This window comes from Tyto alba, unplaced genomic scaffold (assembly GCF_018691265.1).
Source record: "Tyto alba isolate M040663 unplaced genomic scaffold, T.alba_DEE_v4.0 Super-Scaffold_40, whole genome shotgun sequence".
In the NCBI taxonomy this organism is placed as follows: domain Eukaryota; kingdom Metazoa; phylum Chordata; class Aves; order Strigiformes; family Tytonidae; genus Tyto; species Tyto alba.
The window spans coordinates 47,901,273-47,929,271 of NW_024881316.1; the positions used below are offsets into that span (position 1 = coordinate 47,901,273).

The 27,999-nt window shown below is 45.3% G+C and overlaps 1 protein-coding gene across 2 annotated transcripts; it reads right to left on the bottom strand.

Annotated features, from left to right (window-relative positions):
* Positions 1 to 10,077: 10,077 nt before the first annotated feature.
* PRSS55 (serine protease 55) lies at positions 10,078 to 27,989 on the bottom strand. Of its 2 annotated transcripts, none has more exons than XM_032993858.2 (5): positions 25,546 to 27,989; positions 24,975 to 25,164; positions 23,904 to 24,151; positions 21,490 to 21,629; positions 10,078 to 11,139 (listed from the first exon to the last, which is right to left on the bottom strand). In XM_032993858.2, the coding sequence occupies exons 1-5, from the start codon at positions 25,679 to 25,681 to the stop codon at positions 10,837 to 10,839; spliced, it is 1,017 nt and encodes a 338-aa protein (XP_032849749.1). In that variant the 5' UTR covers positions 25,682 to 27,989; the 3' UTR covers positions 10,078 to 10,836. The 2 variants fall into 2 exon arrangements, with proteins under 2 accessions (XP_032849749.1, XP_032849747.1); XM_032993856.2 differs by having other exon boundaries at positions 21,490 to 21,632.
* Between the last annotated feature and the right edge of the window lie 10 nt (positions 27,990 to 27,999).

The following is a 27,999-nucleotide window of genomic DNA, read 5'->3' on the forward strand; positions in this document are numbered from 1 at the left end:
CATCTACACGACTTTTAAATCCCTCCGGGGATGGGGACTCCACCACTGCCCTGGGCAGCCTCTTCCAATGTTGGACAACCCTTTCCATGAAGAAATTTTTCCCAGTATCCAATCTAAACTTCCTCTGGAGCAACTTGAGGCCTTTTCTTCTTCTCCTATTGCTCATTACTTGGGAGAAGAGACCGACCCCCACCTCGCTGCACCCTCCTTTCAGGTGGCTGTACAGAGCCATCAGGTCTCCCCTGAGCCTCCTTTTCTCCAGGCTGAACCCCTCCAGTTCCCTCAGCCACTCCCCATGAGACTTGTGCTCCAGACCCTTCACCAGCTTCGTTGCCCTTCTCTGGACAAGCTCCAGCACCTCAAGGTCTTTCTTGTAGTGAGGGACCCAAAACTGAACCCAGGATTCGAGGTGCAGCATCCCCAGTGCCGAGTACGGGGGGACGATCCCTGCCCTGGTCCTGCTGGCCACAAGCCAAGATGCTGTTGGGGCCACCTTGGCCACCTGGGCACGCTGCTGGCTCATATTCAGCTGGCTGTTGACCAACACCCCCAGGTAAATTGGAGATCCAAAGGGGAAAATTGTAAGAGCATGACAAGCAGAAAGCAAACCTTTTCCTGATACCTGAAAAACAGGAGCGTCCCCAGCCTGAAGTCACCGTGACTTTGTGAAATCTTTGTATTTAGCATCGCAGGACACTGTGCTATCTGCCACACTATCTAGGAGCTTGGGTGTGTTACACGAGGCTGTGGCTCCCTTCTGCGGGCCAGACCCCTAACACAAGGCATGGCAAAGCCTACAACCCTCAGGCCCTTAGTGCCTATATCAGCCTGTGCCAGTTTCTGTTTTTCAAGGTAGTTTTTAATACTTTATTTACTGTAATTTTAAAACTTCCAAGTGGTGAGGCTTTGACTGTTTCCTTTGGGAAGCCATTCCCCACCTAATAACTACTACTAAAGGAAGATTTTCCCCATGCTGCTTTTTGAAGGAATATTTTCTTAAGGGATGAAATAGCTCTTAAAAAAACAAAACAAAACAAAACAATTTCTACTTATGCAATCCATCTGTTCCGCAGGCCAGAAAGTAGAAGAGCTTTAACATCAGATTGTTCAAGCACTCAGCACCCATAGTACCTGGCACGAAAACTCAATTTCTGCAGAACATGTAGAAAATTACAAAGGCTGTCATGATATACGTGCTTAGCTATGGCTGTCCTCTAGAAATAGAAAAAAATAAAGCTCCACATGACAGAATTTGTATGGCAAAAACAACACGACATCTGTTTTTAAAGGGTTTACAGTAAACCTCTGGGTTTAAAATGCTTGAGGGAATTCAGTCTCGGAACACTTCTTGCCTGAGTGACCATGTGGCAGGGTGGCTGTGTGCTTTCCTTGGTGGGTTGGAGAGAAGACATTGCCCCATCTGCCAGAAAAATCAAGAATTGAGCCCTGTCTCATGGAAAATACATCTGGATCCAGGCAGGGGTGGGCTGGTTGGGATCTAAGGTACCGCCATCCCTTATGGCATGAGATACTCAGGAAATGCTCAGAAAAATAAAAAAGCTCAACTGGCCCACCATGCTGCTGTCCCTGTTGTGCCACTGAGCCCAAACTCCAAGCAATCCCACGTGAAAAATTGGCCAGAAATACGTGCAATAAAATTAGTTATGTAAATTCAGCCTGAAGTTAGATACACGAACAAAACTCACCAGAGTTTGCTCCTGGTAGAGAAAGTAAGGACAGCTATTGCTGCAAGTCTGGACCTTCGAGTTTTACATTGCAGGCTGGGTATTTTTCCCTCTTTATCTGTTTTATCTGTATTTCAGAGCCCCTTATGACCCCTTCACTTGCTCTCTGAGCCCCAGAATAGCACCAGTAGAATTTACTTTCATAACCTCCACTGCAAGAAGACACATTTGCTATCTCTGTTATATATAATGGAAAATGGAGCACAGGGATGTCAGGGTCCTATTGCAGGAAATAACAACTGGTGCAGACTATGGGCTGGTGTGTGCTCAGTCTGCACATTGCCTGTCTGCTTCACTCGACTTAGGTGATATCTATTTTCCCCGAAAAAAAAACAAAACAAAACAAAACAAAACAAAACAAAACAAAACAAAACAAAAAAAAAAAAAAAAAAAAAAAAAAAAAAAAAAACAGAGCTTCCCAGAGCCACTCTGGAGGTCAGGTAAAGCAAAGACCTTCTGGATCCAATGTTTTAAACCTTTAGATAATCCTCCAAACATTCTTTTGCTGTATCACTTAGTGGTCCTTCTGTCTTCATGCTGATCTTACGTGGTGTATCGACACCAGCATGAGTGGAGCTAGTCTGGATTCACCCCAGTGTAAGTGAGGCAGGTTGAGATGTCCAACAAGGTTTCACATTTACCACAGTCCGGCTCTCCCTTCACACCCAGCCCCAGACAGCTCTTGCTTGCTCATGTAGTCCCAAAGCAGTACAGGGGTTTCTGGTCTGGCCTGGGTTTGGTTTATTGTGCCCACAGGGTTGGTTTGCCTCAGACATCAGGGAGAGTAAAATCAGCCAGAGATTTCCTTCCTCCCTTGAAAAAAGGAGCGCAGCAATGACCTTGCTTTGGTGAATTTTAGTGAAACTGCAGCCTACATTTCCTGGAAGCTGCAAAAAAACCTCAGGATACCTCTCTTGACACATTTGCTTGCACTGGCCTGACGAGAGGCAGTGCAACATGCCACACCAGGATCCACCACACCCTTAGGCAAAGCCCCATGAAAACCAGCTCCCATGTGGGGAAGAAGGTGCCAGCTCTCATGCAGGATGTCACATCTCTGGAGACATTCAGTTGGCCACCTGCATCCTGTGCTCTAGGATGCAATTATTTCCCAAGAGGCGGTTGGGATGGGGGAACCCACATGGGACAGGGAGAGAACTTAATAGCCTGGAGACAGTCAAAACAAGCCATTTGGCCTCGTGACATTGCCTCGTGGCTAACGCCATCGCTGCTTAATGACAGAACGCACCTACAAGTGGTATAATGCAAGTCTGTGGCTCCTACAACCCTCTTTGGGGTCTGGTCCAGGTTGAATCAGCAGATGCCTTTGCTCCTCCTTCGTTACTGCAGCTACCTTTTAAAACTGTATTTGAAATACGTCAATCTCTTACCCTTTTATCCTTGCAAAAATATAAAGCAGAACAGCTCCCACCACCAAACAGCCCCTACACTAGTGCTCCAAATCATAACTGGGGTGGAAGGTGATGTTCTTCTCACCAGACTGTAGTAGGTGAAAAAAAAGGGTAGGAAGGCTTGAATCCTGCCTCGCAGCATTGTGCCTGGTTAATTTGGGGTGGTTTTTCAAATGTTAAAGCCTTAGTTTAACCACAAAGCACAACAGGAAAAATTCTCAGGCGTTCCAACGCGCTCCCAAGATGGGACGCCCCTTTTCCACCCGTTTCTAATTGGGATTTCTCCTGCTGAAATCATCAGAGGCTCATTATGCAGCAAAGCAGAAGCTGATTTACCTTTATTAAAGAACAGTTCTGTGGTTCTGTGCGAGATCACAGTGGGATGGTACCATTCCCTTTTCTTTATTGTATAGTTAGCCTGTAATTTTGCAGTGATTGCTTTGAAAACCTGGCAGCCGAGCAGGAACGTAGGTGGTATTGAAAAGTTTGTGATGCAACCCCTTCCTGTAACGGCAGGCAGCAGGTTGGTCAAAGCCCTTTTCAACAGTGACTCAGTGTGCCTCTAAACACAGTGGGAAAAACAGAACACCAAACACGTACTTTTTAAGCCCATTTGAGGATTTGAATAATGGCTTCATGACTCAAGTGAGCCTGCCAGGCTGGTAGGAGGATGTTTGGGATGGCTGTAGAGCAGGAATTGTTGGCAGAATAGCTGAGAAAGAAGCAGAGTTTGGAGGAGGGAGCGATGCACAGTCTATAGCTCTGTACTTGTAAATCAAACAGGGTTGAGTGGTTACAGGTGAGTGGTTCATAGATAACTCTGGCTCTGCTTTAGTCCAATCTAACAAGCATCAACCTAAACACTTCCCAGCTTAGCACAGGCCAGGGACCATCACCAGGAGGCAGTTTGGATCACCCACCCTGATTTGAAGGCTGAGAGCTTAACCGTACGGATCAGGCAGGTCCCTGCCAGTTGGTTTGGGGGCTGGAGAAGAGGTCTTGGTGCCATTTAAGTTACTGGGGATATGAAGCCACAATATCTGTATGCTGGTTGCAGGGGAAATAGAGTCACCTGGAGCTTATGCATGGACCAACCTGCAATAGTGGTTTTAAATGTGTCCTTGGAGGTGCACGAGTTTTGCTTTAACACCACCAGTAAAATATAAGTTCAGGATCCAGTGTAAAGGCAAAAACCTTACAGGTCAAGATAAAGGCATTTTAATAAGTGAAGCCAAGCTGCATGCTCAAGCAAAGCAGAATAAGGAATTCATTCACTACTTCCCACCAGCAGGCAGGGGTTCAGCCATCCCCAAGAAAGACGGGCTCCATCATGCCTAATGGCACTTGGGGAGGCAAAAGCCGCAATCCCAAATATCCCCCCTTCCTCCTACTTTCCTCAAGATTTTATTGCTGAGCATGACGTCATATGGTATGGAATATCCCTGGGGTCATTTGGGGTGAGCTGTCCTACCTGTGTCCCCCTCCCAACTTCTTGTGCTACCCCAGCCTCCTCACTGGTGGGGCAGTGTGAGAAATGGAGAAAGCCTTGATGCTGCACAAGCACTGTTCAGCAACAGCTAAAACACTGATGTGTTATCAACGCTGATTTGGTCACAAATCTAAGGCATAACACCATATGGACTGGTACAAAGAAAGCTAGCTCCATCCCAGTCAGAGCCAGTACACGGGGTATGAAGGTCCTGCCCAAGATCTGGCTCCTCCTAATACCAGATGAACAGTCAACAAAGAACAGTAAAAGATCATACCCTGAGATCTGGCAGCACTCGGAGGATTTTGCAGAGAGTTATATTTCCCTGAAGGGCCCGGTGTGCCAGGTTCCTCCAGGAAACAGGTTCAAATGTTTGGAGGCATTTGCAAGTGTCATCATACCCTGAACCCATACCCCAGGCACCTTGGATGTGATAACGTGCATTTGCCAGGAGGCTCCCTTCCGCACGGATGGCTTCATTCCCACATTACCAGTCGTGCAAACGGAGCGACAGCCGCTCACTCATCCGCAAAACAAGTCTTTTGTCACAAGGCACCCAGCAGTTGGGCCCGCCTCAAATAATCACTTTGTGATTCTTCATGCTCCCCTACCCATCTGGCTCCAGCTTCCCACTCCACCTCCTTGGGTCTTGCTTTGAGCATGGCTGGGGCAGTGACGCTCGGGTGGCTGGAGGTTTCTCCACACCTCCCCAGTGCCCCTGAGTTGCTGCATCACTCCTGGGTCCCCTCCCTTCCTAAGAAAGCCCTCTGCTCTGTTTAGCATCACTTTTACCTGGAGTCTTTAGCCAAAAGTTGCTTTGGAGGAGAAATCGTCAGTGCAGCTTGAAATAAAGGAATATGTAACTACTGGCCCAGCACACTGTGTTTCAGGGGTTGTTCGTAAATTCATGCTCATAGTTGACAGATCACTTCCTATTGTTCCCTTGGCCCTTTCCTATCATTCTGTTCAGACCAAGGTTGCTCCCAAAATTTTTGCTTGAGATGACCCTCATCAGTGGAAACACTCACTTTCCTATCATTTATCCAAATTCTTATGCACTCCAGACTGAAGCAATGCTTTTCACGTTGGTGGTGAGCAAATTCCTTCCCATCTATGTCCAAGGTACAAGTTCATTCAAATTATTTCCCATTGTGATCAAAGGAAAGAGGACAAAGGCAAAGCTTTCTTCTCCCAATAGGTCTCCAAAGGAATTTCAGATCGCTCAGAACCGATTGTCTCAATTTTCAAGAGTTGCTCCTCTTCATATGAAACCCTACAGAGCTCCTCTAGGATCTCACAGGGTTCCTGCAGAGCTGAATCTATGCACCCATGTCTGCATCCAATTCCCAAGCTGTCGTATTACCCTTTCCCTCCATTTTCCTAATCTGAAGGCACATGGGTTAGCTCTGGAGTTGCTTACATTGTGACTAATGTCTGCAGAGTTAGTGTTAAGACATATAAATTCAAAATCCTTGAGGAAGAGGAATTTTTACTTTCCAGCAGTGTCGTGAAGCCCACCCTTCCCAGCAGAGGAGCCAAATGCAGTGCTCTCCTCTGTAGCCACCTGCTAAATCATTTAGTGGTCTGGGCTGTGGGAAGAAAGTTAATTGCATATTAAAGAGCCCTTGAAGCAGTGAATCATGATGAGACATGGAAGAAAGCAGCCAGTTATGAATACAGAAAGTGTTCTCAAACACAAGACACCTCTCAGAGAAGAACATGGGAGGCAGACACTTTGAACGCAGATCCTTGGAAATATCTAATCAGAGGATGTTTCGTGATGCCACAGGATGCTGTAAGCCCATTTGCTGCCAGATGGTTCATTTTTCAAGCCCTAATAACCGCCAGGAGTGGTTCACACTAATGTTAGAACAGCAAAGAAGTATGATCTGCTAATAGGTGTCCAAGCTGGTGTTCTTGAAGTACATGGGCAGTTCAAGCGTGACATAGAAAAGCCGTTCCTGATCAGCAGTGCGGACTGTCACAGGACTGCCAGAGAAGCCAAAACCAAAGGGATTTCCCTGGCAATGAAATGCTCAAACAATGAATACGGCAAGTGAGCAAAAACCTTCAAGGAGAATAGGTGTTTCTTCAAGGTCAGCAAGCACAACCACTATGCAAAGGGTGGGCACTGCTCAGCACTGATCCATCATGCTTCAGCATTCCCACATTGCAGGGAAAGGCATGGCTGTATTTCTGGGGTACATTTAGGGATGTCAGTGACTTGGTTAGGCATGTCAAGGGCTGCCAACTTCCATCCTGTCTTCATCCCAAAGCCAGGCTCTCCTCCAGACCATAATTCACCTATTTCAAACATCTCTTCAGCCTAACACCAGACGTATTCAACAGTTGTTGAACAAATCAAGCAGTTCAATACTGTTCGACACAGTAGTGTTTTTTGCTCCAGAGCTATCTTCACTTCAGTTAACAACAGTCATTCATTACTATCACAATTGGCGCATCCCAAGAGATGTCCCGGGCTTTTAATTATTGTTATGCTTATAGAAGGGTAAACTGAGTCCTCTAGCCTGAAAAATGGTTTGTCCAGAAAGGCACTTGTGAAGTCACTGGGAAATATGGAAATGGGTGCAGATACACTGCAGCCTTCCGTCTCCAGCTCTAATCTACTTCACCATCGACAAAAGACACAATTAAAGACCCGACCAACAATTTTTGCCATATCCACAGGTGCTTTTTCACTCATTGCCTGGTAGGTGCACAAAAACATGGAAGAGAAATAAGTCCTCTGATATTTTGCTTGCACTGAAGTTAGACAGCTAAAGACACATACACAAAGTCAAAACACTTCATGCAGTGCATACGGACGGACAGATGGATGCCAACGGTTGCAGTCAGAGCCCTGTGTGTGGTCTGCCTTCTCCTCAGAGGGACAGAGGTGCCTGGGATGCTGAAGGGAGCAGGAGAAGACAAGCTTATGCTTTTCATTGTGTCTTACCCCTGTAAGGAAACACGGACTGGAAAAGGAGAAAGTGGGAAATCTCAGTCCATCTAAAAGGATTGCACTGGCAAGTGCTTTGTCCTCAGATCAACCATGTCACATCTACTGAGGAAGAGCTGGGGGAGAGACATGTGGGATCATCTCCCTGAATAAATGTTGGATTTCTACAGCGGTAGTTATCTGTGATCTTGGACCGATGATCTTCCAACCCTCCTTCTCTGAGGTGGAGCCACATGACTCACTTGGAGCCCTCTCCACTTCTCATCTGCAACCAGCTCTTGTTGCCAAAGTGGCAAATGCCATCACCTTCAAATCTTCCATTCCTCCGCTCAAACTTGCATGCAAATGGCCAGCTGGGATGGGGCAGGCAGGGGAACACACATATACAGAGCCCTTCATTTCTGCAGAACTAAACCAGAATTATTCTGCTATATTGGCTTTTAAATTGCAGCCTTTAGTGCTCACAGGAGGTGCTTTTGTTCCTATATCCAATCAAAGCCTGACTACCTCATCTCTGTCTCCTTGAGTACCCATATCCTCGTATTTTTGTCCCCTGAATCCTCTTATGGATGTTTCCCTGGGTCTCTAAGCATTTCCATAGCCTGCTTCTGTTTTTTGCAGTTAAAGATGTAATGTTGAGAAAAAAAAACCCTGTATTTTGGTGCACTGCTTTGCATCACCACCCCCCATGCAGCAGCCTCTTGTTTCATGCTGTGTAGCTTTACTCATTGAGCAAAGGATATTGAAAGAAACATATTTCTTTTGCCCAGACTGCTTGATGCTCTCCATTGGGCTGAGTGGATGTGAGGAAGAGGTATCTAGAGAGAAGGAAGGGGCAATAAGAAAAGAGCTGCAAGTTAAAACAAAAAGTGAACATTCCAAAGTATTGCCTAAAGCATAAAAGTTGAGGCAGTTCAGTTTAGAAACTTTTCACTTAAATGATCTAAACCCACAAATACAGAATACAATAATGTAAGAAACTTAGTACAGCAACATTGTAAAGCTCAAAAAATGGGTCACACTGAAATGTTAATGACAATGCCGATATATTGCATTTTGATTTTTGTGTCTCCAACATATTCCCATCAAAGCCATAATCAAAAGTGATGTGCTTTCTCAAAACACAAATACCTTTGAAACAAAATACAGCACCAACATATTTTCATCAGACCTACTTACAGCACAGAAGTATCAAACAAACATTTCCTTTCTAACCCTAAATATTGAAAAGTGTATGTAGTAGAAAAGATGAATTGACTTTAATGAATTTTATCGTGTTTTAAATAAAGAGGAAAAAGCCTCTTTCCTGTTTATCACTTTGCAGCTACATAGGTGATCTTAACTTGCAGAACCAATATTTCCGTATAGCAAAATGAACCACTTTCATTATCTCAATTTACAAGTAGGGAAACTGAGGCACGAAGCACAGATTTTTTTTTTCCCCAAGGCCATTTAGTAAATGAGCAGCAGGATGGATCAAAGCCCACAGCAGCAATGCCCTGCTGTAACCACTAAGTAGCATCGTCTTCATTTAACACAGACCATTATCAGTTTGCAAATGCTACTGATGGAAGAGACCTACTGTGTCCTTTTGCAGTTCCCTGTAAGCACAGGCTTTTTTCTGTGCCATGTGCTGTAGACAAGAGTGCTTTATACAATCCCTACATTAAAACAATTCAAGCAGGAGGACATCTCTTTTCCTTTGGGGGAAACAATTCTGTAGCTGAATAGATTGCAGCATTAGGAAATATTTCCTGATGTCCAGCCCCTGCCACAGCTTCTAGAATCTGTTGATATATTATTAAAAGAAAATAAATATAGGTATTAATGCGAGCAGACACTGCCTATTACTAATAGCTGCTAAAGTAATATATTCCCCTTGTTTTTAGCTTTTATTAGTCTTTTTGCAAAGGGTTACAAGACCCTTATGCATCCATTAGCCAGTCAGCCATGTGAAATTAATGTGGAGCAATTTTCATAAGCATTACTCAGAACTAATAATAATTAAGCATTATTTTCTGCTCAGATAACACAGAAAATAAAGTCTGACTTTTATGCCAAGATGGGTTTGCATTAGTTTAAGGTAGATGAATTAATTCTCATTTACAAGGCTTCTCCACCAGCTCGCCAGAAAATATCAAGGTAATTAAAACCAATTTGTGAGGTTCTGTCCCATTGCACATTCACTGGGTTTTATCATTGCTGCAAATTACAGGTGCTTTTATGCCATTGCAAAGGTGGGACATGAAGGAGACCTTGCTGCTTGCCTCCTTCCCCATCACTTTCAAGAAAAGCAAACTCCTTCTGAAGACCAGAACGTATTTTGCAGTGCACTTTGTTGCTGGAGAAGCAATGAAGAACCATGCACTGCATGAAGGACCAGCTCAGTCCCAGCTCAGGTTGGGATGTAGATCTCTCAGCAATGCTTGTAAAAGGCCTCTAACAGAGAGGAAAAAAAGAAAAAAAAAGAAAAAAAAAGAAAAAGAAAAAAAAAAAACCTATTTCCTTTTGATTCTCCATTTTCTTACAAGGGATTAGTTTTGTCTAATCACAAAACCAGGGGATTTCTATAGACAGAATTTAATGATAGCTCAGAAACAGCTCTCTTCAGCCAGGCAGATTTTTCTCTATTCCTTTAAACAACCAAAACTCAGCATTTGCAATCCAGGTAAATAAGACTGTTTAGTTATATGATGCTACACCTTCCATCTCTGCTCCAAAGATTTCTTGCCCTTTCTCTAGTTTAAGGAGATACCAAATACGACATGTAGTCATGTCCTGCTGCAATACAGAAGATACATTAGTCCAGCTAATAATTAGCTGTAAGATACATTAACCCAGAGCTACCCTACAAACAGCTAAGCCAATATGCAACTGAGTAAGCCAAGACCTTTCTTAGGGTTTCAGCTTTCCAAGGGGAGAAGCTGCTTCAGATACCACATCTTGACTTTACATGTGAGTTTAGCAAAAATATAGTTCTGACGTGACCCACCAATGTGGAAAATCTGTGTTTTTTGGAAGATTATAGCCTTTCTTGTCTGTCCTGGCTCTCTAATTTCATCTCTCCATCGCTTCCATCTCTCCCCTGTCTTACTGTGGCATCTCATTTTGGCATCTGTGTCCACATCAGTGAGATGGAGCAGGTCGACCTAAGACAGGATTATATGGCTCAGCAGAAGAAGAAGAATGAGACAGTAGTTCTGACTTTTATTATGTTTTGAAAAATCTTCTCTAAAGTAATCTAACTGCTATTAAAGAGATAAATAAAAGGAGACGATACTCAAGAAATACCAGCTGTTTCTCAGCCCTGGAAAAAAACACCCCAGAATTTGGAAGTTTATCCATGCCTTCAATTAAAAAAGGTTTCCCCCTTAAGGCTGTCTCAGTCTCAATCCAGCTACGGTAGCTGTAAACAGACAATAGGATCTCATGGTTTGGCTTTTCTGCACAATCTTCTCCCCAACTGACGATGCCGATCTGAAACCACTTCATGGTGTGCCAGTAGCTGCAAACCAGAGGTCCCCCGCTGTCCACCTACGGCATAAGGAGGATGTTATAGCAGGATCAAAGCTCAGGTCTCCCATAGCAGCTGCATCCCACAGGCTGATTGGGAAAAATCAAACTCTACCCTGAGTTCGTGAGGATTTGGAGGAATAAGGAAATTTTGGACTCAAAATTTCACAGCTCAGACCTGAGATCCCTGCAGAGTAAATAGATACAGAAGGTAAGAGGAGGAAATCAGTCACAGGCTCTGGCTCAGTGCAATGCCCTGTCCCTCTCAGCTTTTTCCATATGTTCCCGTGGTCCCAGAAGGATACCTGAATCCTGTCACCGAGAGGCAACATCCAAGAGTGAAAAGGGACATTTGCTGTGACTGCTCATTCAGTCCTTGACCTCTCTGCAAAACCGGTGCACATAGGCACTGGGTGCCTGCCACTGTTAATTTTGGGGGCTAGCATTCAGAAACTGGACAAGAGATGAACACTAATCCTGCAAAATCCTTCTTGCAACCACAGTAATTTTACAGAAAACTTGCCTGGTACTGCAGGGGTAACCATCACTCACCCAATGCGTGCAAGCCTTCAAATGAACATTGCAGCCACCCTGCCAAGAGGAACGTCCTCCTGTTGGCTGCTGTAGCTTGAACACCAAGAGCACGTCTAGTTGCCCATATGATTTCTGTGTGCAATCTCTGGGCACAGCCCGAGGGAGAAGAGAAACCAGCACAAAATGCCCCCAGCCAGGTACAGCACTTTTCTGACAGTTATGTACACCTTCAGTGCTGTGCAGTCCCTGCTCTAAATAATTTTCCTTCCACAGTGGGGATGAATCTTTTTTTCTACTCCATCTCCAGTACAGGTGGCAAATAAATTCAACACAAACCCATTTCCTGAGACAGTCAGCTTTTCTGGGAAAAGTTGTCCTTTCCTCTCTTCACACTACTTTGAGAAACATCTTTGTCATTAATGTATGAACCCCTTTCCGCCAGCAGCTACCCTGAGCTAACACACATTAATTAATGAGTAAGGAAGCAGCTGTAGTCCCCTGTGTAACTCATCAGCACCCGCTAAAATTTATGGCTGAATTCCTACTCACTTCACTAGATGGAGGGCTCAGGGCATTAATATGTTTATCTTTTTCAGGTTTTTTCTATTTTTCTTGTTGGTTCAACGTGCACACAGGAGGGAAAAATTAAGATAAATACAGAGCAAATGTTGCTTCAGCATTCAGAGGATCATAGCATTGTAGAATCATTCAGGTTGGAAAACACTTTTAAGGTCACAGAGTCCAACCATAAATTCAATCCTGTTTGGACTGCAATGGTGTTAGTGTAGCTATGTGTCTGCACCTCAGCCAGTGCTGCTGGACCCTCTTCAGACTCAGGAGCTAAAGACCTTTCCTAACCCTTTTTCAGCCAAGAATTGTGTGAATCACACAGGTGACCTTGCAGTGACCTTGGATCCACGTGTTATCAGTGTCCTTGCGGTGGCATCCTGTTTGAATGAATGAACATCTCCTAGGCTGTGCACAGAATTAAATTACTGGGAATTTTACTGCTAATTCCCTCAGGGCAGGAACAGGCCAAAGGTATTATCCTGGTAGGGAAAGGAAGGCGCTTCAAGCCTCCTACATAAAGATAATAAATGAAGTTGAGGAAGTGGGAGCCGTTCGCAAGCCAGTGACACAGCGACAGCTGACAACCCCTCATCAGTGATACGTCGGGATGCTTTGTGCCAGCTTTTCCCAGTACAGGGGATTTTTTAGCACTGGCAGAGCCCCTGCACACCGTCAGGGCAGATCAGTTTCAGTGTCCAGTTTGGAAGCTGTTCCCACTTGCAGAGGATCTTTCTCCCAGGGCACTTAAATACCAGTTAATTCCTGATACCTTGTGACTATCCTTGGGGGGAAAAGCCTTATCATATTTCATAGCTGAGAAAACCACAGCAGAAAAGGGATGTGATTTGCACGAGGCAATGGCAGAGCCAGGAATCCATATGTAAACTATACATCACGCGATTTTCCTTTCAAATCAGATTTCCCTGTTTGCCTCTTTAACCATGTTAATTTTGTTCTCTGCCCAGTTGGCGGGGAAAGGGAGAGCTGTCTGCAGGGCTTGGGGGACTCTCAGCTGTGGAAAGCGATTTAAAACCTGGTCAGAGGGGGAGTTCATCAATGCTGTGAAAACCTGGGAAGCAGTTGCAAATCCATTTCTCTAATCCACAAGACCTGAGAACCAAATCCTGCTTCAGATCCCTTTCCACATGGGCTGAGCTGGTCTGCTTCGTGGGTGCAACTTCTAACACGCTATCTCTCTTAACTTCAGCGATTTAACTCGATGATTTTATCACAAAGTGGGCTAAATCAGCCTCTGCATGTGATAATCTCGCTCACATAATCATAGCGGTAGCTCAGATGAATCAGTAGCCTGGTTTTTATAGGGGTAAAAATAGAGAAAATAAACTTAGTACTTGGACACCTCTGAATATCCCTGAACCCACCTTAAGCTCTCAGAAATGCTGGCCCAAGGTTTTCCACCCTTGTGTAGGAGAGGGTGTGGGAGGAGGGAGTTTTGAGTGCTGGTACAATTATCTCAGCTCTGTGATGTTTCCAGTAGCACTAATTTAATGAATGCTCAGGTTAACGTCTCTGAAGATCGAAGAAGTTATTAAATGCTGCTTTCAGCTTTCAGCCTCCTGTATCCTGATGGTGAAATACTTCTGGTCAGCAACATACACCAGACACCTGTCCTGATCTTCACTCTGAGTGCCAAGTTTCTGAACAGAAAAAAAAAAACACAACTAAAAATAGCATCTTTGCTTCTGTTGCATGTTTCTTGTCAGCTGGAGGATGAGTGAAAAGCAACCACATCAAATCAGGTCTGGTGCTGAACTCATGCCTTCCACAACTGTGCATTAATCCTCCCATTAGGAGAGGTGAGAGCAATGATATATTTGTTGATAAATAGTTCTGGCTTGTATAAAAACTGTCACCGACTAACAAGGCAGTCTTTTCACTGATGCTGATCAGAAGTTTCATCCTTTTCACTGCAGGCAAAGCCTTTTTGTGAACATCAGGAGCCTTTCTGCTGACTTTAGTGGGCTTTGGATCACTGTATAATCTTCCTTTCATATTTGTATTTGTGTCTGCAACATGGTAATTGATCAGAACAAACACGTTCAGCCACATAAATCTTCTTAGGTGGGAGAAGCTCTGGGGGAGGGAGAACAACCCGTCTGATACTCATTAGGTGGATACACAATCCTTGCAAGTCATTGCTGGTTTCATTTTCATGTTGGTAAGCTCTGTGTAAATTGGAGAGTGTCAGCACGTGAATAACAACACTTGCCATTAGATCTGCCATGGCTGCAGGAAGTAAAGGTTTTTGCAAACAGATGATTCCTTCAGTCATTTCACTGTGAACAAGCTATTTTTAGAGAAAGGTGGAAGGAAGGGGGCCAAGGACATTTTTAGTGTCCAGGTACTGAAAATTAATTTGGTAACACAGGGTACCTAGGCTCCTTTTATGGGATCCCTTTGAGATCTCAGGTGGGAGCCTTTAGCTGCACTGTCCCTCCATCCCCTTACTGGAAAATGGGAGAACAAGACCGCCCAACTTGATGTCAGCAGGGCCCATTAGTTACTATGGTGGCACAGACTTAAAGGCGGTTATAATGCATCTGGCCAAAGACCCATGTGGCACAGACTCCTGTCTGACAGTCATCTGTAGCAAGTGCTCAGGGAAGGAGAATAAGAAACAGGGCAAGTATTTACAGAGTTGTATTTACATCACAGTAGTTAATAGCCTCAGAGAGATCTTAATCCAGGAAGTTATCTAATTGCTTTTTGAATCCATTTATCCCTTAGGATAAATACCCACAACATCCTGGTCAGTGACTTACATAGTTTAATTATCTGTTGGATGAAAAAACCACTTCCTTCTCTTTGTTTTAAATCTGCTGCCTGATACGGTCATATCTCAACCCCTTCTTCATGTATTTTAAACAGCAGTGGCAAGAGGACAGCTCTTGACTGTCTTCTCCTTGCTGATCATGACTTCAGAAATCTGTGTCATATCCTCATCAGATGTCTCTTTCACAAGCCTGAGTCCTGCCCTGCTATTCCCCTTTCTGCCAGAAGCCATTCCGTGTCCCTGTTCATTCTTCCTCCTCTCCTTTTCTAAAACTACAACTCCTTTCTCAGACAGGGTGGACAGGAATCGCACACAGCACACAAGACATAAGCTCCCAAGATTAGTGACCTGGCATAACACCCATTTGGTTTGCTACCTATTCCTCTTCTAATAATTCATAATGTTCTCATTGCCTTTTTGACCTCCACAGAGCCTCATGCTGATGCTTTTGAAGGACTATACACAGTTACTCCAAGATCTTCTTACATGGTAATAGCTAATTTAGAGCCTATTATTGCATGCGTACAGCTGGAGCTGCTTCTCCCTATGTTCATTCCTTTTCCTTTACCAAAAGTGAACTGCATCTGCTGTTTTAACCTCCAGTCACTCAGAATAATGGGACCCTGCTGCACCTCTGCACAGTCAGTTTTAATTTTGACCACTCTGAATAGCGCTGTGGCATCGACCAGCTTGGTCAACTCAGCATTTGCCCTCCTTGAACATTGTAATTCCTTGCATGGATGCCAACACAACTTCCCTTGTAAGCCCTCCCTCTGGTCAGATCCTTTCTCCATGTTGCCTCCCTTTCAAAGTGAAGCCCTTCTACTTCATGACAGTTCAGTTTGTCCATAAGCCTTTGGTGAGAAATCTCAGTAAAAGAGTTTTGGAAATCTCAGCACATTATATCAGCTGGATTACCCTCTGCCACATGCTTGTCAACTCCTTCAAAGAATTTAAATCTGCCTGTGAGTCATGACTTTCCCTTAAAGCCATGTTGACTCACTGTAATTGAATGAGAAGTGGCCCCTCTGAGTCATCACACCCATTCCCCCGCTCCCAGGGCAAGCACAAGTTAGGGTTTTGTGTTTCAGCTGGATCCAGAGATGTTCTGCTCCCCACAGCTTCACTCACCAGGCACAAAGAGGAGTGCTGGACCCCCCAAACATCTGCAGTTTGAGGGATCAAAAGCTACAAGCCAGACGAAGAAAGCAGAAGAGACACGCAACATCATCAACATCCCAGGTCCTTGCAGCAGGAAGGAATGTTTTTCACCAACTAAAGGCCACCACAGCCTGAATGTGTTTACTTGGCTCCTCATATCATAAAACAATCAAATGACAAAAGTCCTATAAAACCATGGGACACAGGGCAAGTGTTCTAAGTCTTAGGAGCTGCACATCAAAGCACCCTTCAGAAGAAAATTTAAGAGACTGCAAATGCAGAAACACCTTTCTACTGCTTTGTTCTGGGCCTTCCCAGGATACCTTCCTACTTAAACCAGCCTGTCCCTTAAGGAAAAGACCCCACCTCATCGTGTTAGCCATAGTTCAGTGATGGAGAATCCACCACAAGGATGGAGAATGGATCACTCTCTTTAATATGAGGGTACGCTATGATAGTAATTTTGTATAGTTAGCAACAGTTTTGGACTTATATGTGCTTAACTTTGACTCCTGGCCCCCAGGAGTCTGGTAGGCAGAAGGGCCTATAACCTCAGACCTCATACAGATACTGTCCATCCCTGCAGACTGCAATCAGACCATTGTCTGCCCACCTCCATCCAGATATTTTGAACAGCCTGGGGGATTGACCACACTTCCCTGGTTTGTGATCTTTGCTTTGCATCTGCGATAATTGACCTATATGGACACAATATTAATTTGTAGGCTTTTTCTTTAAAATACGGACACAATATTAATTTGTAAATTAATTTTAAAATATTCTATTTCACAAGTCTTCCTTTCCAGTTTTTGGAGCCATGTTAGCTCCAAGGGAAAGGATGCAAGAGCTTGTAAAAGGGTGGAAGAACTTCGGTCACTTCTGTACTGGCTTAGCATTCTTATGCACAAGTGAAGTGAGGGTGTGAGGGGTGAGTTCAGCTCCAGACTGATCATCTCTCCCCAGTGTTTCCAGTGCAAGCATCAAGCTCCCATTTCAGTCACATACTGGGCATGGTTTGTGGTGGGGCGGTGGGATGCCAGGGGGATATCCTGGGATATCTAAAATAACACTGGAGACTTAAATGTAGGCAACTGTCCTGCCTTGGAGCCATGTGTCTCCCTGTGAGCTAGACACCTTGGACATGCTTTTAGTTAATGGGAAGAAATAAGTGCTTGTACAGGGATTTATCTCATTTTAAAATAGATGATTAAAACAGTCTCAATGAATTACATGTCAGAAGTGGGGTTTTTATTCCCTGTTGATGGAAAGATGATTTGGTAGATGCGGATGGCTATAGAAAAAACATTTGTATCTGGCCACAGAAATCCCACCCAGGGTGGTACAACAACAGCTTCTGTCACTATAGCTATGAGGGGCGAGAGCCCTGAGCAGCCCCAATGCTTTAAAGGGCATTTGCCCTTTCCAAACTGCTGACAGTATATGTGGGCACAACATCCTACAGGTGAAGGAAAGAGGTCCTTCTGTGCCTTTTTCATGGCATTAAAGAAATTAAAACCTAGAGCCCTTGATGCATCCTAGCATCATTTCAGACATTTATCAGAGAGGGGGCAGGATCACCTCCAGCTACAATCGGTGGAAGGGGGTAGATAGCTTCAGTCCATGACTCAAATCAGCCCAACACCAGGGGATGGTGTAGGGCACGGTGAAGCTGAGCTGGAACCATCCCACTGCTTGTTTGTGGCCACTCAATGATTCCTTCCCCTGAAAGTCAGGCCAGGGATCAGGCCCCCCCTTCATCCGCTGCCGACCTGAACTGTAAGTGAACTGTGACTTCCAGCTGAACACACTCTGTCCTAATCACCACATCGCAGAGATAGCCCCACAGACCTCCTTTGCAGAAACTCTCTGAAATATAATTGGGCCATTTACTGAATTTTGTCTGGATAGGCAAGACACTGAAGAGGCATTTGCTTTGTGAGTCCCTTATACTCTAATTATTGTTCAAGTTACCATTGCATCAGAGCCTGACAAAAGATGCTTAAGAAAGCAAGGAATTAGACATCAATTGTGGTTCATGGGGTCATGGAAGAAATGTAGCACACAAAAAATAACACATAGGCCATGTCTAGTGTCTGTTCTTTAGCTCTTGTACCCCATGAACATCCATTAATGCTAATGTTTATGACTAAATAGAACTATAAGTCAATTACAGATCCTGTTAGTGTTAATTCACAGTCAATCTATATATTTGTCTGCAGAACTGCTAGGGAATTGGTATATAATAGATTTTTCTTCTTAAGTGAACGGATTTTTTTTTTTTTTTTAAGAACAAACACTCCAGAGCTCTGCTATTCAATCTCCTTGAGTTATTATAGGAATATTGTCAGCGATCCACAAATTACTCGTGTCTGGTACCAGTAAGATGGCAGCTGGTGAAATGTCCAAGCCTCTCTATTCGTGTCCTGTTGCCACATGGAGCTATTAAGGCAGTGGTCAGTAGGATAAACCTTCTGCATGGTGCCTTGGTGAATATATCTGTGTGGCTTTACTTACTCATAAAACAGATTGCTGCTATGGGGAAAATCCAAAACATAAATGGCACACAGTGCAAGGACTTAGGATGGTCATGCTTTGGATCCAGATGAGGATCTTACAACCTTTGGTCTAGATGTAGCCCATCTTAGCCTGGTTCTGGACATGAAAAAATGTATCCTAATAGTCAGCAAATCTCAGGAAAGGTTAACATAAAGCTTTTATCTACTTCATGTCCAGACAGATCGTGCATCTGTGTGATGCACGGTTTCCAGGTTTACCATCACCACATCTACACCAGCAAGCTCAGCATCTCCAGGGCTTCTTCCCTGAGCAGGGGTCTCTGTCTTGTCTGTGCTACTGCTCCTTCCTGGCCTCTGAACTGGAGTGGCAGGATCCAAAGTGATCCTGCCCCATCCCTGGAAATATTCAAGGCCAGGTTGGATGAGGCTCTGAGCAACCTGATGTAGGTGAAGATGTCCCTTCCAACCCAAACCATTCTATGATTTGATGATTCCATTGTTGGTTGCTCCCAACCCATGAAAAAGCTTGAGCTGTGGCTGGAAATTATCCAGCAGACAGCCGGTTGGCGTAGACGAAAACTGTGCCCAGGGCTGCTCTACCTTCTCGACAACGCTGACTTTGTAAAGGATTTAGGTATTTTGAAATCTGTCCTCATTCTCATTTGACACAAACCCCATGATTTTTATAGACAAGCACAGCTTGACAGATTGCACTGTCTACAGTGTGCCTCACTATCTGCCCAGGGCAGATGAATTGGGTGTCCAGCTGTCCATACTGCAGAAGAAGCATCAGATTCAGACCTGACCTCCCAGTTCATTACCAGGCAGCCTACTACATGCAAGCCACTAGATTTCTGAATCAGACTAGCAAGGCCAGAATGTGCCGTACCAGACTTCAATCAGCACTTCCCAGAAAACCATCCATCAGCAAAATGCTTCCCCTCCAGCAAATTAGCAAATTGTGATAAAAAGTCATGTCACCTGTTTCTCTCCCAAAGAGCTCCACTCACCTAGGGTATGGTTTTGTCTTGCTCTCATTATTTCAGTTGGCAAGACATTTCTGCCTGGTCAAGCTTCCACTAAAAGTGGGCAGTTGCTGGGTTATGAGCATTATTACACATGCAGTCATTGTGTACTTCCACTGCTTGGAAAGCTCACATTTCTAGTTCATTCCTCAGAAGTCTCTAACATTATTGTACATCAAAATAGCACCCTCATCAGCTTTCTGAATACAGGAGATTCATTCTGCTGGGTACAAGTGCTCTTGCTGTTTCACCAGCATAATTCAGCCACAGAACTTAAGGCTGGGCTGGAAAGTGCATTCTTTAATCATGTTAATGTTATCCTGTGGCAGTTTTCTTTTTAAGATTTTTGATTTCATTTAATGGAGGTGAAAGCCACTAGATTAATGGTTTCAGAGACAGATGCTCTCTGGTTAATCAAAAAAATGATCTTGGAAAGCAAATTTCCCCTCTGCTGACCAACTCCAGGCCCAGATCACAATGGCTTTGCAGACCACCTTCCTTGTACCCAATGCCTTTGCCTAAAGGCCAGGGGACCCCTCTCTGTCCTGAGTGTTGTTTTAGTTCCCTGGAAGAATGATTCCTACAGGATGAAGCTGTGCATACATGTGTCTGACCATCTGCGTCCCTGCAAACCCATGCAAGAAAACCCTTGCCAGTGGAGGATGGAGACCTTAGTCCTGAAGCAGAGGTTGCAGGAGAGCCCAGTCCTTACCAGGCTCTCAGAGAAGGGGTTGGAGGTTGGACTCTATGAAAAAAAAAAAGGTGTTTTTTGGCTTTCAGACTTTGTTTGACATCAGGACAGTGATCCTCTGGGTGGAGTAAGTTCTGAGGGCACAACTTTTGAGGGAGGTTTTCCCACCTTTGGGTGTTTGTGTCAGCTGCCTCCCCTTAGCAGTCCCTGATAACAAATACCACTTGAACTCTTTATAATTTAGCTTGAAAAGTCCACCATCCTATATCATTTAACTCATTGCAACAAGATGTGACTAGCTCTGGCACCCACAGACCAACCTGCCATGTCAGCAAAGGACATTTGGATCAGAGCCAAGACTTCACCTGAAAAAGGTTTCCACTATCCAAATGAAACACTCCTGAATTAAATTTCCCTCCCTGATTCTTTTGCTTTTGACCCTCCGAGACAAAAATTCCTGCCTTTTTTCAGCATTTAACCTGGTGATAGAGCAGAGTTGCCTCACCCAGGGCTGAGGGGACACCGGGCAGGAGGAAGACACAGCCCATGCTGAGCTGAGTCCTCTCTGCAGGGACGAGAGACCTCTCCTCCCATCGCTCCCACCGCTGCACAGCTTGACCACAGCAGACACTGGGTTTTTAAATTGCTATAACAGTCCAAAATCCTGTGCCCAGAGCCATCCAAAACTGTTTCTCATCCAAGGGGACTTGTTGGAAACCACCCTTTTCCCTTGCCCTCCTTTCAGGTCGCATTTTCCCTTGCAGAGCTTCTGTCTCTCTTGCTGCAGGGAGGGAATCAGAGCAAGGGGGAGAGCATGAGGAGAGGCCTGTCTGCTCGATAAGGTGTTTTGCTTCCAGCACCACCACTGCTTTCCGACCCCAATAGTCCCACACCCCCACTGCCTGGCTCAATACACCTTTGCAGGCACTTCCTTGGCCCCTGAGCATCCTTCCCTGGCCTCCTGTTAGCAACCCCAGGATGTGGTGGGAAGGATCGATGTTAATTCCTGAAAGGAAGGAGATTCTCTTACAACGTGTCTGTGTCCCCATAGGCAGGGTGGCCATCCGGGAGCCTGTTTACCTGGCAGGCGCCGCCTCCTCCTTTCTCCAGCTCAGCACAGAACAGGTTATCCTCTAGATGTGGGATCCGCTCCAAGCACTGCTCCCTGCTGATGAGCTTCATCCGTGCTTTCTGCAGCACAGGGGATGATGGCACCCCAGCTGCTAACCAGAAAGTGAGAAGAGAATGATTTACAAAGCTTGAAGAGCAGCGCAGACTCGTAAGGGTGAAACTACACCCGGAGAGTAGCCCTTGAGACCGCTCTCAGCTGGATTTGGAAAGTATCTGAGGGCAAGAGGGTCTCAGGTCACATCCATATGGTCTTTGGGTCATGGGGGCTTGCAGGGGCTGTCCAAGTGTTAGCAAAGACAAGTTTGTGCTCTTGACTTTACGCCAGACTAGGAGGTGGATAGGTAGTGAGAAAGGGGAGAGGTGTTAGTGGGCAAAGCTGAAATCCTGGGAAGTGGAAGCTTGCTAAATAGGATTTTAAAAAGTCACTTATTTTTGTAGACGAACTCTGGGATGTAGTACAGCTGGAAGACCCCCAAAAGAATGGCTTATCCTGCTGGTCTAGGTGATGACCTGAGATGATCTGCACTGCACACCTTGGGTTTCTCACTCACAGTTCTGGAGAACTTAGTCTGAGGGACTATTCATGGGGTCCTGTATGAGCCCTGCAGAGGAAAGTCTACTGAGCTTTCCCCAGAACAGATGACCTTGTTATCCCGTGTTCTCCTGGTGGGCTGTGAGGACTGTATCTGGCTGTGAGGTGGGCTCTCACCCAGATACACCCAGCTGTATCTTCCGCAAAGTGGCTCTCAGGATGGCAGAACCCAATGGAAATAACTGCTTCATTCTTCCCTTGAGATGGGAAAACAGAAATTGCAGCAGCCACCAGCAGGTGACAAAAAGACAAAATATGCAGAGCTACTTGGAAAACCTACTCAATTCACTCACATTTCTCTTTAAAGTAAAGCTGATTCTGAAGGAGAAAACTGACTTTTGGAGGATGTTGCTGCCGGGAAGGAGCTACAGGTTTTCAGAAACTCACTCCTTCTCCCATACTTCATTCAGCTAAATCCTCCTAGCACCTTCTGGAAAATAGGACTCAAAGGTAAGATCTAAAAGATAGAAAGTTGTCAGGTCCCTTTCTCAGCTGAGATGAGGCTGCTCCACGGAAATGCCCACAGATTAAAATGCTTTGATGTAGGCATCTCCAAGGAGGTGGCTCCACCTGTTGAGGTCTAATTGACCGCAGCTGAAGGAGAGGCAGGCTAGTGCAGCCCGAGGTGCCAGTTGATTGATGGCTGGTAGAGAGGAGAAATGGCTCATTTTCCCCCACCAAGGAACAATGCCTCATACTTCTTGGTATGACCTGTACCACACCATCACACATCCCTCTCACCAAACTCAGCTTCTGCTGATTTTCTTCTGAAGCGTTTCCCAGGCAGAAGGGTTGTGTGCCAGGGCTGAGTTCATTGACCTTCTGCAGGGTGTAATTTGGATAGCAGAAGTGATGTCAGCTGAGCCCACGCAGTAGGATGAGACCCATCTCCGGAGCCAAGCCATGCATTTTGCAAAGAGACTAGCTAAAAAGAAATGCTGCCTAGCAGAAGAGTGATTCTGCAGCAGCCCCGTCTTTCTGTTTCTAAGAGCATGTTACCTTGGTGAAATGGGAGAATTTCACAACTATAACACTGTGTTGTGTGGTGTATTACTGTTACATTAGGCAAACGAAGCCTAAGAAATAAAATGCAGAGTTTCAGAGAGGAGACAGTAATTCTACAGAGCAGAAGAGCAAGGATTAGATGGGACATTCACTTACTACAAGGCACCACCCTGCCCACTCCGTTCTGATTATCTCTTCGCAATAATGAAATTGCTCATTAGCCACTTAATGACATTTGTTCAGGATAGATATTTTGGGTCACAATCAGTGCAGGAGCTACTTTCATTAGGGCTTAAACAAGAGCAATTAACAATAACAATACGATCTTCTAAACGAGTGAAGAAGAGGGGTGACCAGTACCATTGAATCAATCCAGTTCATGGAGGCATTAAGCCGAAAACAACCCTAGACCTTCATTTCCCTGATTCCAGACCACTTTAGACCCAGCCTAACTTGCCCACCAGGGTGGACCTTGTCTTATTTTGGATGGCAAAAAATGCATCCAAAGTAAGGTCGAGTTCCTGCAGAGCAAAGGTGGCTTTAAGGTTTCAGGTTGAACATACGTGCTCAGAGTACCAGGGACTTTGCTCTGGGTGTCAGTAGGTGATGCAGGTGGATGTGCAGAGGCTGCAAGGACCTGGATGTGTTTACTGCAGAGGTAGGGAGTGGAAGTTAGTGTGCATAACCCCTCCTGGGAGACAACATCTACTTTAAATGGATAAAAAACAGCCTTGGTTAGCAAATCCATCTCCCAACAGCATCTCACCTGCGGGTGGGGTTCCCCACCCAGAAACCCAGCAGTGTTGCCACGTATCAACGTTATCTATGAAGGGCAAGCAGATGGGGATTTTCTGATTGCTGAACTCAATGGGAGAGCTGAGCAGGATCAGAGCAATATCATTTTCCATGCTTATTCTGTCAAAGTTTTCATGGATGATCAAGCTGTCCGGCTTATGTTCTTCCAGCGGGAGGTTGAGGTCAATTCCCCCCACTACAACAGTGAGATCTGGTGGCCTTATAAAGAAAAGAGAAGCGGTGTAGACATAAGCAAACATGAAGGTTTTGTGTTATAGAGGCTGGTGCCTCCTCCCTCTGAGCAGGGTGGGGTGGTGTTGAGCAAATTGCAGAGGTAGGTTAGCTATAAATACCACAGAAATCTACCCTCACTTCTAGGCAAAGCTAATTTTCAGGGGAGAGAGGTGTAGAGGTAGAACATGAATGCAACCAAGTTATAAATAGCCCAGTTGCTAATGAACAGATGGAGTGGGCTGGATGTTCGGGATCGCTGTGCCCTGGGCTGGCTGCTCTGGATCACGTTGCCCCCAGCCAGCTGCTCCAGGTTGTGATGCCACAGGTCATTTGTCATCGAGCAGTCTCGGCTCTTGGACCTGCCAAATTTTGGAGGGGGGTCACAGAGGGCTGGACTCTGCCCCTGGGCATTGCATGGAGTTGATTTATCCAGCAAACATGAGGTAAAGGTAATTTGGGGGTTAGTATAAGCTGGAAAGGAAGACACCTCTTTTTAGATATATAGGAAATGCTTGGGACCATCCAAACAGCATTGATACAAGGCTGCTCAGACCACCCTCCAAAATAGTCCCCTTCTGCATCTCCTGGTTACACAGATTTCTGCACGTTTCTGTTGTAGCATTACCTCTGATCAAAAATGGGCCTATTTTCCCCAAGGGAGCCACCTCTCATGTCGAGGGCTCTCTTTCTGGCTCAGTCACATATATGTTGCACTAGACCTCAAGGACAGACACATCTTACACCCACAAGGAGCAACGTTATCAATCCCATTGTGCCTGGGCTGGCCCTCCTTCCCCCAGGTACTCACACTTCTTCTGCAAAGCAATGGGCCGCAGTTAAAATCCACAATGCGCTGATCATGGTCCCTCCGCAGATATGTCTCCCGTTGCCCTGGATGCTCACGTGCCACGGGAACTCCCCAACCTCGGCGTACCTCCCCGCTGTGATCCTCTTGCCCGTCTCCAGAAAGGACTCGTAAGATGGTCGGAGGCCGCAATCTGGGTACAAAATGAGACACATTGCTCAGGTACAGCAGTGCGGCTGCCTGTGCTACTCAACTAGAGGGGCAGGACATCAGCCAAAGCACTGGTCTATAATTATCCAGGCTACTTGATCTCTACCAAATCCCCCTGCACTCTGCCAAGCAGTGCCCAAGCAGTTTAGGGGTTAGCAGGGCCATAGGCCATTTCCCATAGGCAAGCCGGATAAAATCCCTGTTTAGAGAGTGGAAGAGCTCAGCATTAGGATGTGGTACAAGCCATACGTACAAGGAATAAGGCCAGGCCTATTTCATTTACCGATACGTGTATATCCTGTAGGGCTACTAGCAGTTTGGCTCTGATGGTCATTTTTGAGCATAAAAATCTGAGAAGGAAAACCTGCATCAATGCCGCTGATCAGAGAAGTTAAACAAAAGAGGATGAGGAGCAGCGTTTCAATCCCAGTCTTGGAGCAGCGGTCTTCAACAACATTCAAGGCAGTGATGCTTCTGTAGATGCCTTTTCCCCACGCCATGTTCTCGCCAAAGGCAACACATCTCTCTGCCAGGGCAACCAGGATGTGACATCACACAATTCTCCTGTTTCTGTTGGCATCACTGTCGGCTGGTGTCCCTCCTAAGGCCATGAGGGAAAGCTCCATGATTTCCAGGAGGCTTGGGATTTGCTATGATAGGGGTAGGGCAGCAGTGAAACTCCTGTCTGTAGCCTGGGCTGACTTTCACAGGGTATTGCAACAGTGGGATTCATGAGTTGGGTGCTGTAGCCCTTTTTGGATCTTGAGCCATATCCAAAGACCTTAGGTGCTGGCCCTGCATCAGCCTTCATCTTCAACGCTGAGAAGTGCTGAAGCCTATCGAACTCTGAATTAATTTTCTCTTCTTCATTTAGACAACGTCTGTGTTCTCAGAAGAAAGAGGCAGCTCTGTGGTAGGGTAAATTTCAAACAGAGCCAAATCAAAAGTATAGTATCAGCGATGCTGAGGCAGCCACTCCCTTCTTCCCTGTGGGCCAGGGTGGCTTACAAGACCAAATTGAGCTTCAGAAACTAATCCATGAGGCTGAAACATTAGCATTTCACCTTTACTGATTATATCTCTGATACTCTTTGTACCTTCAGCAGCAACTGCAAGGGCTCAAGGACAAAACTCCGCCCTACAGTAACTCCATAATTAATTCTGTGGAGGCATAATTTTTTGGTATGGGCCAATTTTAGCATCACTGGACCCATCTATGATGATTTCTAAACCAAAACTTATTTCCATAAGGACAGGGACTCAGAAAAACTCAGTCAGGTTCAGACGTGAGCCTGGCTATATTAAGGATGGTGCTGTTTCCAAAGATTTTCCAGCTTTTTTCAAAACAGTAACTATAGCGTGGAGTAGGAGGGGAGGGAGGGGAAAGGACAGAAGGGAACCAGGCAACATTTTATGAGCAGCTGAATGATTCAGCATATGAATGTTCTGCCTCGTACCTAGAGCAAATTAGGAGTTATCCCACTAAAGTCTGAATTACGCAGAGGTTAAAAAAAACACAGGTTGAAAGTAAGAACTTTATTTTCCGCTCTTCTTTGCTTTTATGTCACCTTGTGCCTAGGAAATTAGACAAAAGTGCTGGTTTCCTTGACAGTGAGGACTAGAACAATTCAGTGGCACAACATGCTAAGGACAGGAGATCAATCACCACAGCAGCTGGAAATCCTGAGCGCGATGTGGGCACAATTTGGGGCACCTGCAGAAAGAGCCTAACATGGCAACCCTGCCAGAGGTAGCTCCTCTCAAGCTTGCCCAGGGTATAAATTTGTTAAAAAGACAGCTTTCCTCTGGCTTTTGAGGCTGGAATGAACTCAGCATCAGCTGAGCAACAGGGGAAGATGGGGAGCTAATTTCTCTGACATGGATTTACTGCCTGTCTTTGGATAAAAAAGAGGATTTACAAGCCCAAAGACTGACTACATGATGCGCATTTTCAGTCACTCCAAGCTTCGAACAAGGTATGGTCTGCTGGGTAGTTCCAGGAGATTGTTCAGGGAGCTGTTTTGGGCCATTCTCAGCCTAAAACCTGAGCAGGAAACATCAAACCGAGATATGGGGAGGAATGCCATGGAGAGCTACCCAAAGGCTGTGGATGTGTGTCTCTGGGTCCCCACTACCTGGTGCTCAGAAATGGCTTTATGTGCTCTGCTGCCCAGAACTGACACATCGAGGTGGGCTCCTACAAGCTTTCCCTGAAGAAAGCACATCTGCAAGAGGACACACCAACGACACACGTTCTTCAAACTTACTGATTAAGACAGCCTCTCAAATCTTGAGAGGCTCAAGCCCACACCTCCCATCACCCTGGGAAGTATTCCAAGCAGCAAGTTGGATGGGTGGCATAAACCCAGTCCCATCTCTCCTCCTGAAGCTGTTTGTCCTAGGATACTCCAGAGACTATCTATAACCCATAAGATCCCATATCCATAGAGGATGACCCCTGCATCCGCTCTGTCCTTTGGCTGTAGTTTTAGTCTCCACTCTGAGAACTCCATCAATAAAAGGAAAACTTATTTTGCTTCTTTCTGGCTGTCCTGCTATCTTGACTGCACATGCACTGGGGCAGAGACCCACATTACGTTTGTGCAGCACCTGCCCTAATGAGTTCTGGTTTTCGTGGGGGCTCCACAAGCTACTGAAGTACAAATAATTAATCATAGGAATAATTATGTTACAGTGCAGCCAATACGAATTCTACTCCTCTGTACTGTCATGCACAGTAATACAGATTTAAAAGCCCTGGTGTTTAATTAGCAGGCTGCAGCCTCTTTTAATATTTGATACTTTTTTTAGATCTACC